The sequence below is a fragment of the Lepidochelys olivacea genome (assembly GCF_965140295.1).
Source record: "Lepidochelys olivacea isolate rLepOli2 genome assembly, chromosome: 2".
Taxonomy (NCBI): Eukaryota; Metazoa; Chordata; order Testudines; family Cheloniidae; genus Lepidochelys; species Lepidochelys olivacea.
Genome location: NC_140412.1, coordinates 85,721,445 through 85,737,247, shown reverse-complemented (window position 1 = coordinate 85,737,247; position 15,803 = coordinate 85,721,445). Strand labels below are relative to the sequence as shown.

Below are 15,803 nucleotides of genomic sequence, written 5' to 3'. Positions count from 1 at the left end.
CAGGCTAGGTAAAGCATGAGCATGTGATGTGTTCTACAGATGGACTGGAGTTGGAATTCACACCAGACCTGGCAAAGTTGCTTGATTTTGAATTTCTGCTATAACCAGCAGCTGAATCATTTTGAGGGAGGAGACACTGGGACAATAGTAGATTTTCACTGCTGCTGCTCTCATTTTTCTCTACAAAATGCTCTGTGCTTGAACCAGAGAGTTACTGCTCTCCCTTCACCTGGCTTTGGTCATTATCATTTAATCTACCCTTTGCTACAGCTGGCAAAGGAATAGCTCTGGTTAGTGTTAGAATGACATAGATAGTACTGAATCACTCACTGCCTCCCCACATAACTTCTTCAGCAAGATTTCATTTTGGTCAGTGCTCTCTCATCGTTTAAGTTTGTTCACAAAAGCAAGGAGGACCAGAGGCACTTGGTCCTGCTAATTATTACTGCAGTTTTTCACTTGCTGATTTCCTTACTGATGCTACGATATTTTATCAGATTATTTTTACCGGACAGCTCTCTTGTGACAGCTAACAACACGTCAGCAACAGTGGACTTATCAGGAGAACTGTGAAAATAATGTACCTCTTCTTTTTTTCTGAACACATTTACTTGAATAAAAAATGAATTTGCTTAATTGTGTTTGCAGCTCTTTTGTCTTTGCTCTCCATGAAAAAGTTTCCTGGCAAGAATGTTCTTAGAGAAACTTTCACAGAATGTTAAAGAATAAATATGGAAGATAAATATTGAATTCAGAAACACAACCATGTCAAGGTTCCTTCCCCACTCTAAACTCTAGGGTACAGATGTGGGGACCTGCATGAAAACCTCCTAAGCTTACTTTTACCATCTTAGGTTAAAACTTCCCCAAGGTACAAACTATTTTACCTTTTGCCCTTGGACTTTCACTGCCACAACCAAACATCTAACTGGTATTATTATTAGGAAAGAGTCCGTTTGGAAACATCTCCCCCCCCCCCCCCAAATCCTCCCAAACGTTACCCCCCCCCCTTTCTGGGGAAGGTTTGATAAAAATCCTCACCAATTTGCATAGGTGATCACAGACCCAAACCCTTGGATCTTAAGAACAAGGAAAAAGCTGGGATTCTAAGCTTTCAGAATGAACTATAGCATTGTTTCTAGAGCTAACATTTCTCAAGGCAGCACACACTTGAATCAGGGGTCAGCACCACGGACACTTGACAAAATTACCGGACTTAGTGACAGACATTGGCAGGGGGCGGGAGGGGGCTCCAGGCTGAAGCAGGAGGTTGGAGTATGGAAGGGGATACAAGCTGTGGGCTAGGAGGGAGAGTTCTGGGATGGGTCCAGAAATGAGGGGTTCAGGGTGTGGGAGGGGGTTCCGAGCTGGAGCAGGGGATTGGGGTGTGGGAAGGTTCAGGCTCTGGAGTGGGGCTAGGGTTGGGGTGTAGGAGGATGTTCCGGGATGGGACCAAGGGATTCGGAGGGCAGGAGAAGGACCAGGGCTCGGGCAAGGGGGTGGGGGTGTGTGTGTGTGCAGGCTCCATGCAGCAGTTACCTCAAGCAGCTCCTGGAAGCACGCGCACGTCCCCCCCCCCTACGGCTCCTACACGGAGGCACAGCCAGGTGACTCTGCATGCTGCCCCATCCTCAGGTACCACCCCCGCAGCTCCCAATGGCCAATGGGCTGGGAGCTGCGGAGTCATCACTTGGGGAGTGGGGATGGAGGCAGCATGCCTGCAGAGCTGCCAAGTGCCTGGCCGTGCCTCCCCCAGCAACAGCAGTGATGGGGAGCTGCTTGCGGGGAGCCGCCCGAGGGAAGTGCCTCTACGGAACTCAACATTTTTACCGCGGACACTTGCGTGTGTGTGAACGGACACATCGCTGATCCCTGACTTGAAGCAGGTCAGAAGTGAAGGGCGGTGGCCAGAGGGGGAGGAAAAAAAGGCAAGTTGTGATCAGAACATTATATGAAGGTGTGGTATCTTGAGGACCACAAAGGGAATTCAGGAATATTCTACATTATGCGAAACCCAGCAGTGATGTAGCACATGCCTCTATTGTTCTGGTGATTTATCGAATATCAGACCTTAAATTGCTACTTTGGAACTTGTCCGGCACTTAACAGAACCCCCAGACCTCCAACCAGTGCAATTTTCAAATCACGAAAACACAGACATATTTGCAATAATGGGAGTTGAGGGGGAGTCTGTGAAGTTTTTGGAATTATTGCAACAAGCTATGAATGATGTATGAAGTGAAAATTCCTATCCAAGTTTCAGAGAAGAAAGACAGTCTTGTTTGCTGTGTGCATAGACAGAGATACACAACATTAAGTTCAGAGACACACAGCCAGGCAAGTTCACCACACCCAGCCGTCCTGCAAAGATTATCAAACAAACACTCCAGGAAACTCAGATATGTTAAAGTTTTCTTACTGCCTTCAATGTCCCATCCTTAGGCTAAACTCTCCATGTAGTCAGCTAGCAGGAGCCTGTACAGAGAGATTTCTGTCCCACACAAGATACCCTCTCTTTAAAAACAAAAAAATAACCTCCATTCTTGATATTTAGGGGGAAATATAAAATAGTCCTCAGTTTTCCCCTTTTGTACTTAACATAGTGTCTGTGTTTTCAAGGGTTTTTCCTTTTGTGATATTGACTTCTGAAAGCCAGATACAAACTTAGACCCTGATCCTTCCAGGAGTATTGTACCTGGGCTTGATCCTGCCCAGGGCAGAGTACTCTGGCTCTGATCCAGCATAACACTTGAGAGTTGAAAGTTTAGCATGTGCTTAAGTAGTCCCACTGACTACCACGGGACTGCCAACAGCTGAAAGTTAAGCATGTGCTATGCTGGATTGGGTTCAGAGCGCTCCATCTGAGCAGGACTGAACCCTATTATAGTACCCTATATGTAAGGAACTGGGACTGAAACAGCAGCATGTATGCCAGAAAAAAAAAAATGTAGATAACAACCAGCAATACTGATTTACACCAAGGATCTGGTCTACCTTTTTCTTTCTAAAGGGAGCACCTGAATATTCTTTTTCCCCCCATTAAATAAAATAATGTTTACATCTTTACCTGGAATGTTTTTATTAACACACTTTGTCTGATGCTACTTATAGGTTGGTCTCCCAGCCTTTACAATTACATATACTAGTGATTAGAGCTTATGGGTGTTTCACTGTCTTTTGTTTTATATAATTCTGTCTATGTTTTATTCAGATGTTGGCATTTAGCACACTGTGATTATTCTGGAATTAGATTTATTTATAGCGATAAATATAGTAAAAACAATAGGTTCAAAAATACTTGTTTAATGGGTCAATTTGTAAATATTCATTCAAATATTTACAAATATTCATTCATTTAGTCACACTTATTTTTAGACAATTTGTCATTTTTCCTGTCTGTTCTAATTACTTGCAATCTAGTGGAATAATCTGTCTCCCTGTTTATTATATGTTGATCACAGAAGTTAAAGATGAAAAAGACCAATTAAAATAATTAAATTCACCCTCCACAAGGTAAGAATATATAGCCTGACCCAGTTAACATTTAAGCACCTGAATAACTCTATTCCCATGAGTCAAAGCATAGAAATCAATGGGACTAGTTACATGAGTAGTTATTCACATGCATAGATATTTGTAGGATCAGTCCCATAATCCTCATATAGAAGATTATATTGGATACTATACTACACTTGTTATTTGCCAGAAGGCCAATATATAGTTTACCACATATACCTGGCTTACCATATCTAGCTTTCTTATAATAATTATATTAAAATATATAATAATGGTATCAACCCAACTCTCATGAATAACCCTTCAATAAGAAACCAAAGTGAGTGATGAACAATGGAAGGGAAAAAAGTAAAGTAAATACATAAAAAATAAGGTAGTACAGGTCAGTTATTTGTAAACATTAGTGATTTTTTAAATTATAAAAATATTTGAGTGTGGGTAAGTAAACCCATGGACATTTTTGCATAAGTACATTTTATTCCGACTTCCCACCGACAGCAAAGGTTTGTTGTTGGTTCCCCCCTCTCTCTCCAGGGCTGATCATAGTTTAAGAAAAATAAATCAAATCTCTCTCCAGGACAGAAAATACTTCAAAGAGCCCTTCTGGTTTTTCTTCCTTCTCTCTTCCTACTCCTTAGTCTCCAAGCATCTGCTCATATAGGTCTAGAATCTTATTCAGAAAAAACTCCCACTAACTTTTCAGTGAAAGATTGTAGTACTGGGCTCCAATACATATCAAAAGATACTTAAATAATGAGATCCTACTGCAATTACTTCATTCCTGAATTTTAACTTACAAGATGTATTTGCTTAAATTGTATTTAAAGTTGTTACAGTTAAAATTTCCTAGCAATGCAGTAATTCAACAGCCTTTTTTAAAACAACACAAAAACAAACAATATTTTTTAATAGGACTAATGGGTAAGAAGTGATTAAAAATGAGTTCATGAATTCACATGCCACTGGAATTCATATTTCTATAGAGTAGTTCACTATCATTGCAATTAATATCCATAATACATATATTCTCGTATGTATGGAATATCTGCTGTTCAGGTAAATACCTGATATTTAAGACAGTTATATACACAATATATAATGCACAGTTTTGTTTCATCAAAATATTTTTATATGTAACATTGGTCATCCAAATATCAAAAAAGCACCGTGGACATGATCTTAATCTAACTAAAAGTAAATGGCAAATTTCAAATGCTATTTAATATTCAGCATTAAAATGATGAAGAGCTTCTATTTGAAGGGTATCAGTTCTTAGCAATTTATTGCTCAGCTTATTACGAATGAAAAACACATATTGACATTTCATGGAACAGGTGAGAATCCTCATAGGAAGGGGTATAGTCAGCTTTTAAAGTTGGATACAGAAAGTCGGTTTGACACATCAGTGATGGTCACAGATCAACATTAATAACAAAAGGCACACATCTATAACACAGGTAACAAGTTGTATGCCCGATTCAGATCTCAGGTACTCTATTTGAGCAGAATTTACTTCATGATTTAGTCCTCTATCTGTAAATTTGTAAAGGAAATAAAGAACAACATAGAACTTTGCCTCACTGGCTTTATTGTTTGTTATAACCCTTCTCCCTGTCCTCTTACTGTCTCGTCTATGTTTGGGTCCTGAAACTTAAAACACTTACATATATGAGTAACTTTAATTGCATGAGTAGTTCCATTGGGTTTCATGAGGCTACTCACGTGAGTAAAGTTATTCATGTGCATAACTGTTTGCAGAATCAAGGGCATAGATTACAAACTCTGCAGTGCAGATTCCTTTCTTATTCTCTATCCTTAAGGAAACTAGCACACAGTGAGTGATAGATCAATATTAACAATAATAGACTCTCCTAATATCAAAGAGTTTTGGGCACACAGCAAACTTCCAAGACTACAGAACTTATATTTTGAGTTATTTAAAAAATATTCTCACAGTTTTATAGCCACGCTGCTGCAATACTAACATACACCTTAATACATATGAAACTTGAAAGATATTTTTAATATAAGTTATACTATATAAAGGTAAGAAGATGCTTTGTAATTCAATTCTAGTTAACCAGAAGACAATGTTTATCTTCACCAATATAACACAAGTGAGATTCAGGAAATAAAGATTTGCAGTTAGGAAGATCTAATTTTCTTTAAAATGGACACCTCCAGTATACGTTATCAGATATTCACAGTCAATATTTTAGAACCTGGCTTACCATATATAACTTTTTGGTAGGTTTGTCACTCAGAAGCAATGACAGGCACCATTAATAAATAAGGATATACCTCACCCAATCTTTATTTGTCCACTTCAGTGTCACAACTCGAAAATGGGCAGTTAAATACTAAGAAACTAAACATCGGAAATGACCCAGACAGGGTTATTCAGCTGTGTGTCTAGGGAGCCTCCCATGATTTGTCTCAAGTGGCCAATGTATATATAAGAAAAGAAGGTACTTTTTTTTTTTTGGTGCCGAAAAGTCTTATAAATGCTAAATATGCACCTTTAATTGTCTCAGGCCCCTGTGAGGCAAGAAGCGTCCTCAGATCCCATAGACATAAATGAGCTGAGTGGACTGAGCCCATCGCAGGAGGTGCTCAGGCCCTTGCAGTATCAGCCACATACTTCATTCGCTCATGTCTGTTCAGAAATACACACAAACAGTTTTTGTTTTTTTATTTAGAACAATAAAATTTAGCTCATTTAGTGTCTGATCCAATATCCATTAAAGTGAATGGGAGTCTATTGACTTTAGTAGGAGTTGGATCAGACCTAAACAGATTTTATTGTCTGTGGATCTCAAATTCCTTTGCAGAGGAGGGTAAGTACCATAATTACTGTTTTACAGATATGGAAACTGAAGCACTGTAAAGTGATTTTCCCCAGTCACACAACAGGTCAGTGGAAGCACTATGAATAGAACCCTAATCTCCTGACTCCTACTCCAGTGCCCTGTCCACTGGGCCACAATGACTCACCTAACATAAAACACGTACTACAGAAACATATCTTAGTGCATAATGCGCTAGCTTTATTACAAAACAAAAAGCAAAAACAATTTTGCATTGACTCCTGTCTATGCTGGGCAATTTACGAATCTATAAACTGTAAACATATTGGCCCACATTCACCAGTACACTGTTCCAGCAATGCAAAGCAACCATAAAGCCAGCTTTAGCCAGATTGCTTTGTACCACTGGAACAGAGCGAAGCAGCTGCAGTGCACCCATAATTCTAAGCCAAGGTGTTTGGTAACTGTACTCTCAGCAAGTGCTTGCTCTCTTTCCACAAAAGTTGAAGTACAGGTGCATATTCACCCCAACTAGATATCACTAGAATGACATCAGCACCAAATCAATTATCAATGGACAGTTCAGACTTTTGCAAGTAACTTCCTTGATTTGTTTTAGCAATGTACAACTAACTTATTGCATGATCTCACAACAGAATACTCAGTGTGGCTCTAATTCATTTCAGCTGCCTTATGTTTGTAATAAAAAAAGATAGTAAATCACGAACCAAGCTATGGCTCAGTACTCAGAGGCTAGAAAATTATATACATTGTCCTGCAATACCCACACCGAGATCCCAAACTTTTAAAACCCCACAGACCATCTGAGCTCTGCTGTTGTAAAGCTTGTTAGCTGTTGTGTTCTCACTAGATGTGGAAATGATTTACTGATGACCCAATGGTTCCCCACCCAGAATTCTCCTCCTCTCTTACTTACACTGGGGCTGGTTGACAGGGAAACTGGTTCCAGGCACATTTGTACTGAGCCTGAATAAACCGCTCAGTTCCATCCAGCACAGAGCAGCTCACATTCTTGTTCACTATGTAGGCACACCAGTTCCTGGGAGGGGGTGACAAAAAGCAGGACAAACGCACAGTTAAAGGGGCAAACAATAAAGATTATTAAGTCAGTGGCATGTCAAGTGGGGAACAAAAGCGCCCGTCAGGAGACAGCCCTGTGACTGTACCTCATAAAACCTTCTTCATGTCGTCTAGCACGAGCCTATGATCAGCTCTTCGGGCGAATGACTTTGCGGCGCCCTGAGCAAAGTGTCAAGCATCCACCCCCACCACTCCTGCAGCCATTTCAAGGGCTGGGGCTTTGCATTCCTCTCGCCCTGGCTCGCCCAGCTGCATCTCGAAGCCCCAGGCTACCGGGGATTCCCACGGAGCCTCCCGCCCCCACAGCCCTGACACGGGAGTTGCTGCGGAGCCCCAATCCGGGCACAGGAGAGCAGCCCCGGGACCGTCCCGCCCGCCCCGCGCACGCACTTACTTGCTCCTGGCGCCCGGCCGGTTGTACCTCAAGTGCGGGGTGGCCTCGCTGAGCCCGGCGTCCAGAGACAGGAGGAGCGCCAGTGCCCAGCCCAGGGGCGCGAGGGGTCCCGGGCGCAGCCCCATGGCGGCCGGCAGGGCAGGCGCCTGGCTGGGGACTGGCGCCTGAGGGCTGAGCGGGGCTGGAGACGCCCTAGAGCCGACCGCGCCGTGCAGAGACCGCCCCGCACAGACACACACTCCGCTGAATCCCCCGTTCTCTCCTCTCGCCCCTCCACTTTCTCCCTCCGCTCTCCTCCTGCGATCCCTCACTGACGCAAGAAGCCTCCCCCCCCGACCCCGCTTCCGCCCTCCACTAGATTCACACCCGACGGGTGACTCCCCTCTACCCACGCTTTGTCTGACCAAACCCGTGCAAGGCAGGCAACCCCCACTCCTTTCCCACCCTGCAGGGGAGAAGGGGCAGGTCTTGATTACTTCATATTACTCAGCTGGGGAGGTTTTTTTGTCTTCCAGAGAGAGAGAGAGAGAGAGTTTAACCAAGTATCTCTGCACACACAACCACACGGGGCAGACCCTTACAGACAAACAGGCCCCACCCCGCCCTCTATTGGCCTGCACCTTTGGCAGGAAACTTTTGTCTTCTAATCCCCCAGAGGAGTGCACACGTGCAACTGTAAGATACTTAGGTACACAGGCAACGCATTTGGCATGCACCCACCACTCCCTCCCAAGATTCACTCAGGACTGCCTTCCCCTCTCTCCCCCCAGTTATACAAGTCAGCAAACAGTAACAGTGACAGCTTTTGCAATCAATGCTTTATACATTAATACTGGTAACTAATGCAGAAACTGCTCAGTCCAAAATGAACATTGTACTGTGTGTGTAGGGTGTCATAACTCATGTAATGGGAGTGCTGCCATGCTACCCATACACCATGACCCTCTAGGGTTGCCAACTTTCTAATCCCACAAAAGGAACACCCCTGCCCCGCCCCTTCTCTGAGGCCCCACCCCCGCTCACTCCATCCTCCTACCTCCATCACTCACTCTCCCCCACCCTCACTCACTTTCACGGAGCTGGGGCAAGGGGTCGTGGTCCAGTAGGGGGGTGAAGGCTCTGGGGTGGGGCGGGGGATGAGGGCTCCGGGGTGTGGGAGAGGGCTCCATGCTGGGCATGGGTGCAGGGGGGTATGAGCTCCGGGTGAGGCCAGAAATGAGAGATTCAGGAGGGGGCTCCTGGCTAGGGCCGAGGGGTTCAGAGCGCAGGAGGGGGTGGGCTCTGGGGTAAGGCTAGGAATGAGAGGCTTGGGGTGCATGAGGGGGCTCAGGACTCGGAAAGCAGGGTGGGGATCCCAGGCTCTTACCATGGCCCTCAGGAAGTAGCCACCAGGTCCCTACAGCCCCTAGGTGCATGGTCGGCCACTGAGGCTCTGCATGCTGCCCTCAGGCCCGCAGGCACCACCCCCGCAGCTCCCACTGGTCGCGGTTTCTGGCCAATAGGAACTGTGGAGCTGGCGCTCTGGGCAGGGACAGTGCACAGAGCCTCTCTGGCCACCCATGTGCCTAGGGGCTGCAAGGACCTAGCAGCTGCTTCCAGGAGCCACACAGAGCTAGGGCAGGCAGGGAGCCTGCCTTAGCCCCGCTGCGCTGCCGACCAGACTGTTCTCTTTAAGGTATTACTTTGGAAAATGACAGGCTCATATTCCTATAACTCTTAGAAGAACCTTGTCTTTTTGTTCTGGGTTTGCACAGTGTCTCTCACAATGATAACTTGGTTTACGATTGGGGTCCCTAGGTGCTACTACAATACAAACAAATAAATCATTACCATGATAACATTTATCTTCACCTTAGTGCTTCTCACATGGTCTAACATAACTCCTAACCTTTCCTGAATTCCACCTGCCAATCTACCAAAACCCACTGCCCAACTGCTTGGCTAAGGCCACCAAATCTGAAAGAAAATTAGCTTGTATGACTATGAGGCTAAATCATTCTTTCAGCAAATTTCTTTTCAGTAGTTGCTTCATTTGAAACTGCTGAAGTTTTCTACTGATACTTGCCACTAGAAATTTCTCTAAATTACAGGTGCATTGGAAGAGATCATCTAAAATAAGAACTATTCAAGATTACTGCCCTCTCTTTAATCCATTTAGGAATGATGGATGTCTTTACTGTTTCACCTAACATAATAACATCCTTCCAACAGTGCTCCATAGCTGTTGTGGGAAAGACAACTGACTGATCGTAATAAATGATTTTACAGGCAAAGTTCAAATAATATACTGCACCATGGTTTACACTTGCAGTACCATTACATTTTAGACTTCGTTATTTATGCCAATAGAACTTCTTTGGAATTTCTCTTGAGTAGGCAAAATAGAATCCAGCGTGGTCCCAAAAATGTCATAAACACAACAGTAAAGACTCTCTTTTTTTCCCTCCACTAAAGGAACTCCAACCGGCCCCCTTTCAAAAGGCTACAATATGTAAGAGTGGGCTGTCCCGAAAGAGAAAATCATCAAATAATGGATGACTGAGGTCATTCCTATCTTTTGAATGACTTTGCACTGCAAAAATGAATTGGATGATTTAAACAAAAGTAAGACACAGTGGTATGTCTGTATACACAAAATATTTTGTTTGAATTTATACCCTGGTGAATGAAAACGATTCAGGTGCCCCATAACCACCAGGCAGCAGTTACTACTTCTACTTTTGCATGAGGTGCCCCTAACAACCCATAGTTTGAAACCTGGATTTTGTTATCAAACACAATATGAAATACAGTAGAACAGAGGGTAACTGTAAGCCTTCATTTATTAATCCCCTTGTCATGACAAATAATGAATCAACTAACAGTTGCCTGAAACTTTCTTCAGAACTCCACCCTTAGGGGAAATGTATCTTGAGTATCAGAACATATGATCAAATGTATCTGAGTCACTGCCAGTGACCTTCTCTCACTGTCAATACCAGTATCACCGCAGCACAGGAGTCAGCGTTATTGGAGGAGCCAGCAGACAGGAGTGAACTCACTGGGTTATTTCAGCATTCCGTACCGTGCTCCTCGTTACAGTCAAAAGGGAAACCAGATGTGCCTGGCATGGTGCAGATCTTGCCACCATGGCCCTGTGGGGAAAATCTCCGGTGACTCTGCAGGGGGTACGTACACATCTAGAGTGGGATGTGCATGTGCAATCACTCGAAGAAGAACATGCCGTTAGAAGAATTGTAATTGGATTAAAATGGAAGAATCTGGCCAGAGATCTAGAATCGGCCTCAACGCCAAAAAATTATCAATGACTTATATCAGCTAATCCAACAAAAATCATTTTTGTGCTTCACAGAACAGGGTACAGTGCACTAGATAAGAATTTTAAACTCAGATGCATGTTGAAGGTGCTATTCAAGCTCTGTTTCCTGATGCATATATTACTGGGCTACCTGGTTTTATTAAAAGAGTTTGGGATGGCTCCAAGTGTCAAGATTAATATTACTTTCATATGAAAGAAACATTCACACCATAACGATTCTTACTGGGATCTATCATGTCATTTCAGATTGTAGAAATTCCCAAGACAATCCCTACAGTGCATGGGAAATCTTTATTAGCCACTCCCACAGAGGACAATTTTTAACCTGGAGAATGTGGCCTTCAGAAGTTTTCATAGGTTGTAGAATGTTGATAACATTGGGTCTTCATAAGCTGGGTATGTAGACACAATAATTAGACACGGGGCTAAAAAAAAAAGGATCATAAAGTGACACTGCCAATTCTAATTTTCTACAAACTTTAGGTTTTACAGATATGCATTTATAATACTTAAAAAAGCATAGAAATGTTTCCATTAAACTTTTTTTATTCAAATTCATGAAAATAGTTTTTTTTAAACAAATAAGCAATCCTCCACAGTGTTTGCAACCCAAACATTCAGCAGCATGCTATTGGACGATAACATGAAAGTGATGGGAAATGGACTAGAAGCAAATGCCAAAGTAGGGAGAACTGCACAAAGTAGATAAATACAATAAGTAGTGAATCATAGATTCAATTTTTAAAATAATAATCTTATTTATAACAAATTATCCTTAATAATAGGGTGACTATATCCATAAAACTGATGTCTTTGTATGTTCTGTGTACTGTACCTTTAATTTGTTAAGCATGCTCCCTGTGCGCATATTGCAGCAGCCAATTGTTTTTAAAGTTCCTGGTTCCTTTTTCCAAAAACAAAATGATTCCTAGAAGTTTGCCACAAAAATTTACCAAAATAATGGATGTGGGAAGCTTTTTTAAAAAGGCCAAAAATTCAAAGCTGTGATTTGAAACCCTTTTAGTTAAGCAGGTGTAAACCTCTGGCATGTATGCTCTTATTTTTATTTAAACCAGACTCATTTTAGTCTAGCTTATAATCAGAATCAATTTAATATAAACTGCAATAACCCCTCAAATTGAAATGACAGTGTCAACAAAGGAGTTTGCTCCAGTTTAACCAAGTAGATTTAAAAACTGATTTAAATTAAACTGATGCAACTTTCTCATATAGACAACTCCCAAGACTGTAATGCTCAACAGCTTACTGGGTTCCTGAAAAATTAATTGTCAGCACGTTAGTGGCTTTCCAGTTATGTGGAACAGTTGCTGTTTTTAAGGGTGTATTTAATATGTTTGACAGTTTCTCAGCTATTTTAGACTCCAGATCAGTCTGGAACCTCTAGTCAAAGGTAAATCCTACCTTTGGTTCACTAGCACACACTTTAAAAAGCTTGTAATGTTCTTACAGAAATGTGTGTTTAAAGGAAAACCTAACAAAATACAATATTGAGAAAAACATGGTATTATGTAAGAACTCATTAGCAAAAAACTCTGCCCTCGTACCTAACCACACTCAAAAATGGCAATGTTTAGAAAAGGGTTTATGGAAGCCAACTTATTTCTTTTTGACATAGCCAGCTGGATATAAAGCAATATATATTTGAATTCCACAGGTTTTCTCTGGTTTTCATACCATAGTATCCATAGAACGTACTGCTACTTTTTTTCCTGTAAATTTATGATTTAAGTTATACTACTTGTCACATTCAGAAATGAAAGGTTTTTTTTTTAAAAAAAAAAAACAAGAACAGGAACAAACCAAGGAAAAACTCTCCTCTCTAGTCTGCACTTTTAAATTGCTTCTTATAAATGTTATGCGCCTTGCTAGGAGTTACACTCAAAACTACAACTCATACCACAGGCTGCTGAACATAGCAGTATGACAGCTCAAGGGCATTCACTCACCTCATGAGGGGGAAGATTAAGACTAACTGGGTGCTAAAAATATGTAATTCTCTAAAATCCATTGTGGTCCCCCAAACAGACTACTTATTCCAGACAGGTACTTGCACCATTGGACAGATTCTTCCATGTAACCACTCTCCCCTCCCTGTCCTAAAGAGGTTCTTATTACTTTGTTATTCTTTATTACTCATTATCATCAATGAACAAATATAGGGTCAGATTGTGATATGCTTACTTATGTGTGAATCATCCCTCTAAATTCAATAGGACTACTTTAGTGGGAGTATGGCTATCATAATCTGACCCATACAGAGGATCACGCAATCCCTACCCCAAGGAGTTTGCAGTCAAAATTAGACACAGTCAGCAAAAGATACACAGATGCACATGATGTACTATATGAAAGTCCAGCATTCAGACAAGTGATCTAAGTTCCCTCTACGCTGTGCACCCACGCAGCAGCCTATTAAGCACTGCATAGGCACACAGGGCTGCAGTGGGGAGAGATGCCTCTCCCCCAGCCTCAGACCTGTCACGTCTGGGAGAGAGGCACCCCTCCCCCCAGTCCAGCCCCTGAACTGCCGCAGCTGGAGGGAGAGGCGGCCCTCCCCCGGCCCCAACCCAGCCCTGGCCCAGACCTGCCACGGCTTGGGGAGAGGCACCTCTCCCCCCCATCCCAGGTGCTGTTGCGGGGAAAGAGAGCTGTGGGGAGTCTTCTCTACCTGCTGTAGCCCCAGGACAGCCTGCACCCCAAACCCCGCATCCCTGTCCCCACTCCAAAGCCCACACCCCTGGCTGGAGCCCTCACTCCCTTGCACCCCAAACCTCTGCCTGGCCCTGAGCCCCCTCCCACACTCTAAACCCCTCAACCCCACCCCATCCCACCCCATCACCTCGATAGTGGTGCACATAATAAAATTAATTGCGCACACGGATGTAAAAAATTAGAGGGAACACTGTCAGTGATACTGATCTTTGGTGATTCTTTGCATTCACCTTTTGTCAGCTGATTATCACTGAAAAGCTTCATGGAAGGTGGTAATTTTAAGAGAGGTTTGGATGAAGCTCACATGCAAGAGGAGGGTGTTCCAAATGAAAGGGCCTCATGAAAGTAGACATATAAATGAGAGTGGGAGAAGAATACAAAACGGGAGTCATGGGGTTGGGAACAAGGTATGGGAGAAAAATAGGCAATGAGAAGGGGAGTAGACAAAAGCAAGTAAAGCAATGTAGGAAGGGGCAGACTTGTGCATGGCCTTGAAACAAAGGATGAGAAGCTTGGAAATTGAATAGGAAAGCAGGAGAAAGTCAATGAACGGATTGAAACAGGAGAATGGCATAATCAGAAAGGTAGCAGGGGATAAAGATTTTAGGTGCAGCAGTTCATATAAACTTGGAAACTAGGAGGCAAGATGCTGGTGTCAGAAGCAAGAGGCTGCAATAGTCGAGGACAGGAGGCAGGGTCTTCGGCATACTCTTACCCTTTATATATGCCAAAATATAACTATGAGAGAGAACAAAGACTTTTATGTCACCATTCAGTTGTCTGAATAATTGCATTGTAGATGGGGCCTTGAAAATACTGTTTTCTGAAGCGATTTTCCACTTATTCTGATTGATTATGAAAGCACCTGCTAAATATTCCTTGAGCCTCTTCTAGGGGGTTCCTCTATTTAGGGGCTAAGTGTTCAAAGACTGAAGGTTAAATACACACTACAATGGAAGAGTATATACAAAAATATTTCAAGAGAGAAACTGAAACTAATAGCAAAACTGGAAAACTGAAGGTTTATATATATATTTTGCACCTCTGTAATAAAATACTGTGCACAAGGAAAATTTTCTCTAATCTCGTGTTATTTTTTACTTGTAAATGTTTAAACTGGGCTGTATACAGAGTCATACACAGAAGGGTCAATGGTGGCAAGAATTTATTTAAGAAATTAATGCAAAGGCTGGTATTTTTCAAAATAATATAAAGGAACTAAGGCCAATATCCTCAAAGTTATTTAGGATTTCAATGAGAATGAGGGGCCTAAATACCTTTGAGGATCTGGACCTAAGTGCCCAAAATGAGCTGAAATTCACACCCTTTCATTCCACTTTCAATGGGAAGTACAGGGGGATTGGGGTGCCTACATCTTTTAGGCTCATCTGAAAATCTCAAAGAAAATCAAAAGATACTTAATTGAACAAAATTGATTACAGTTATTGCGGACATAGTTGTAACAGGCACGAGATTATGTCTAATACAAAAGTTGTTAAAAAAAAAGCCTTACACCTAAAAAAAGGGGGTTAGTTTGTTTGGTTTTGTATCATTTTGCTTTGTTTGTAACTGCTTCTAATAGCACTTTCCATTTTTAATCAAACTAAGAAAAAACTAAAATTAGCACCTACTATACATATAAGGAAGAACTGTTTATTGATTCAGTCAGGTACTTTATCTGTGAACTTGTAGATGGATGTTCATGTGTTTTGGTGCATGTATGAAGACTGTGTATGAAAGTTAAGGGCTGAAGAACTAGGCTGTGAATTGATCAAATTAATTATCCAAGATGAAAATACAAACAATAGCAGCCCCAGTTCTGCACTGTGCAGAGTCCCACTGATACTAATGAGAGTCTCCAGTAGCAAAACCCAGTGCAGGATTGGGGTCTTTGTGTTTTGCATTATGTTAAGACATGAATTGATTTGGCACA

The 15,803-nt window shown here is 42.2% G+C and overlaps 1 protein-coding gene across 3 annotated transcripts in view; it reads right to left on the bottom strand.

Moving 5' to 3' along the window:
* The window catches only part of EMILIN2 (elastin microfibril interfacer 2), a 61,042-nt gene extending 52,939 nt beyond the window's left edge, over nucleotides 1-8,103 (bottom strand). For all 3 annotated transcript variants that reach the window (XR_014710551.1, XM_084621443.1, XM_084621442.1), the window contains exons 1-2: nucleotides 7,819-8,103; nucleotides 7,261-7,383 (exon numbers count right to left, since the gene is read on the bottom strand). Coding sequence is in view for 2 of the 3 variants with exons in the window: in XM_084621443.1 (XP_084477569.1) it covers nucleotides 7,261-7,383; nucleotides 7,819-7,943 (248 nt within the window). In the remaining variant the exon portion in view is untranslated. The remainder of the gene's footprint in view (nucleotides 1-7,260; nucleotides 7,384-7,818) is intronic.
* Nucleotides 8,104-15,803: the final 7,700 nt, after the last annotated feature.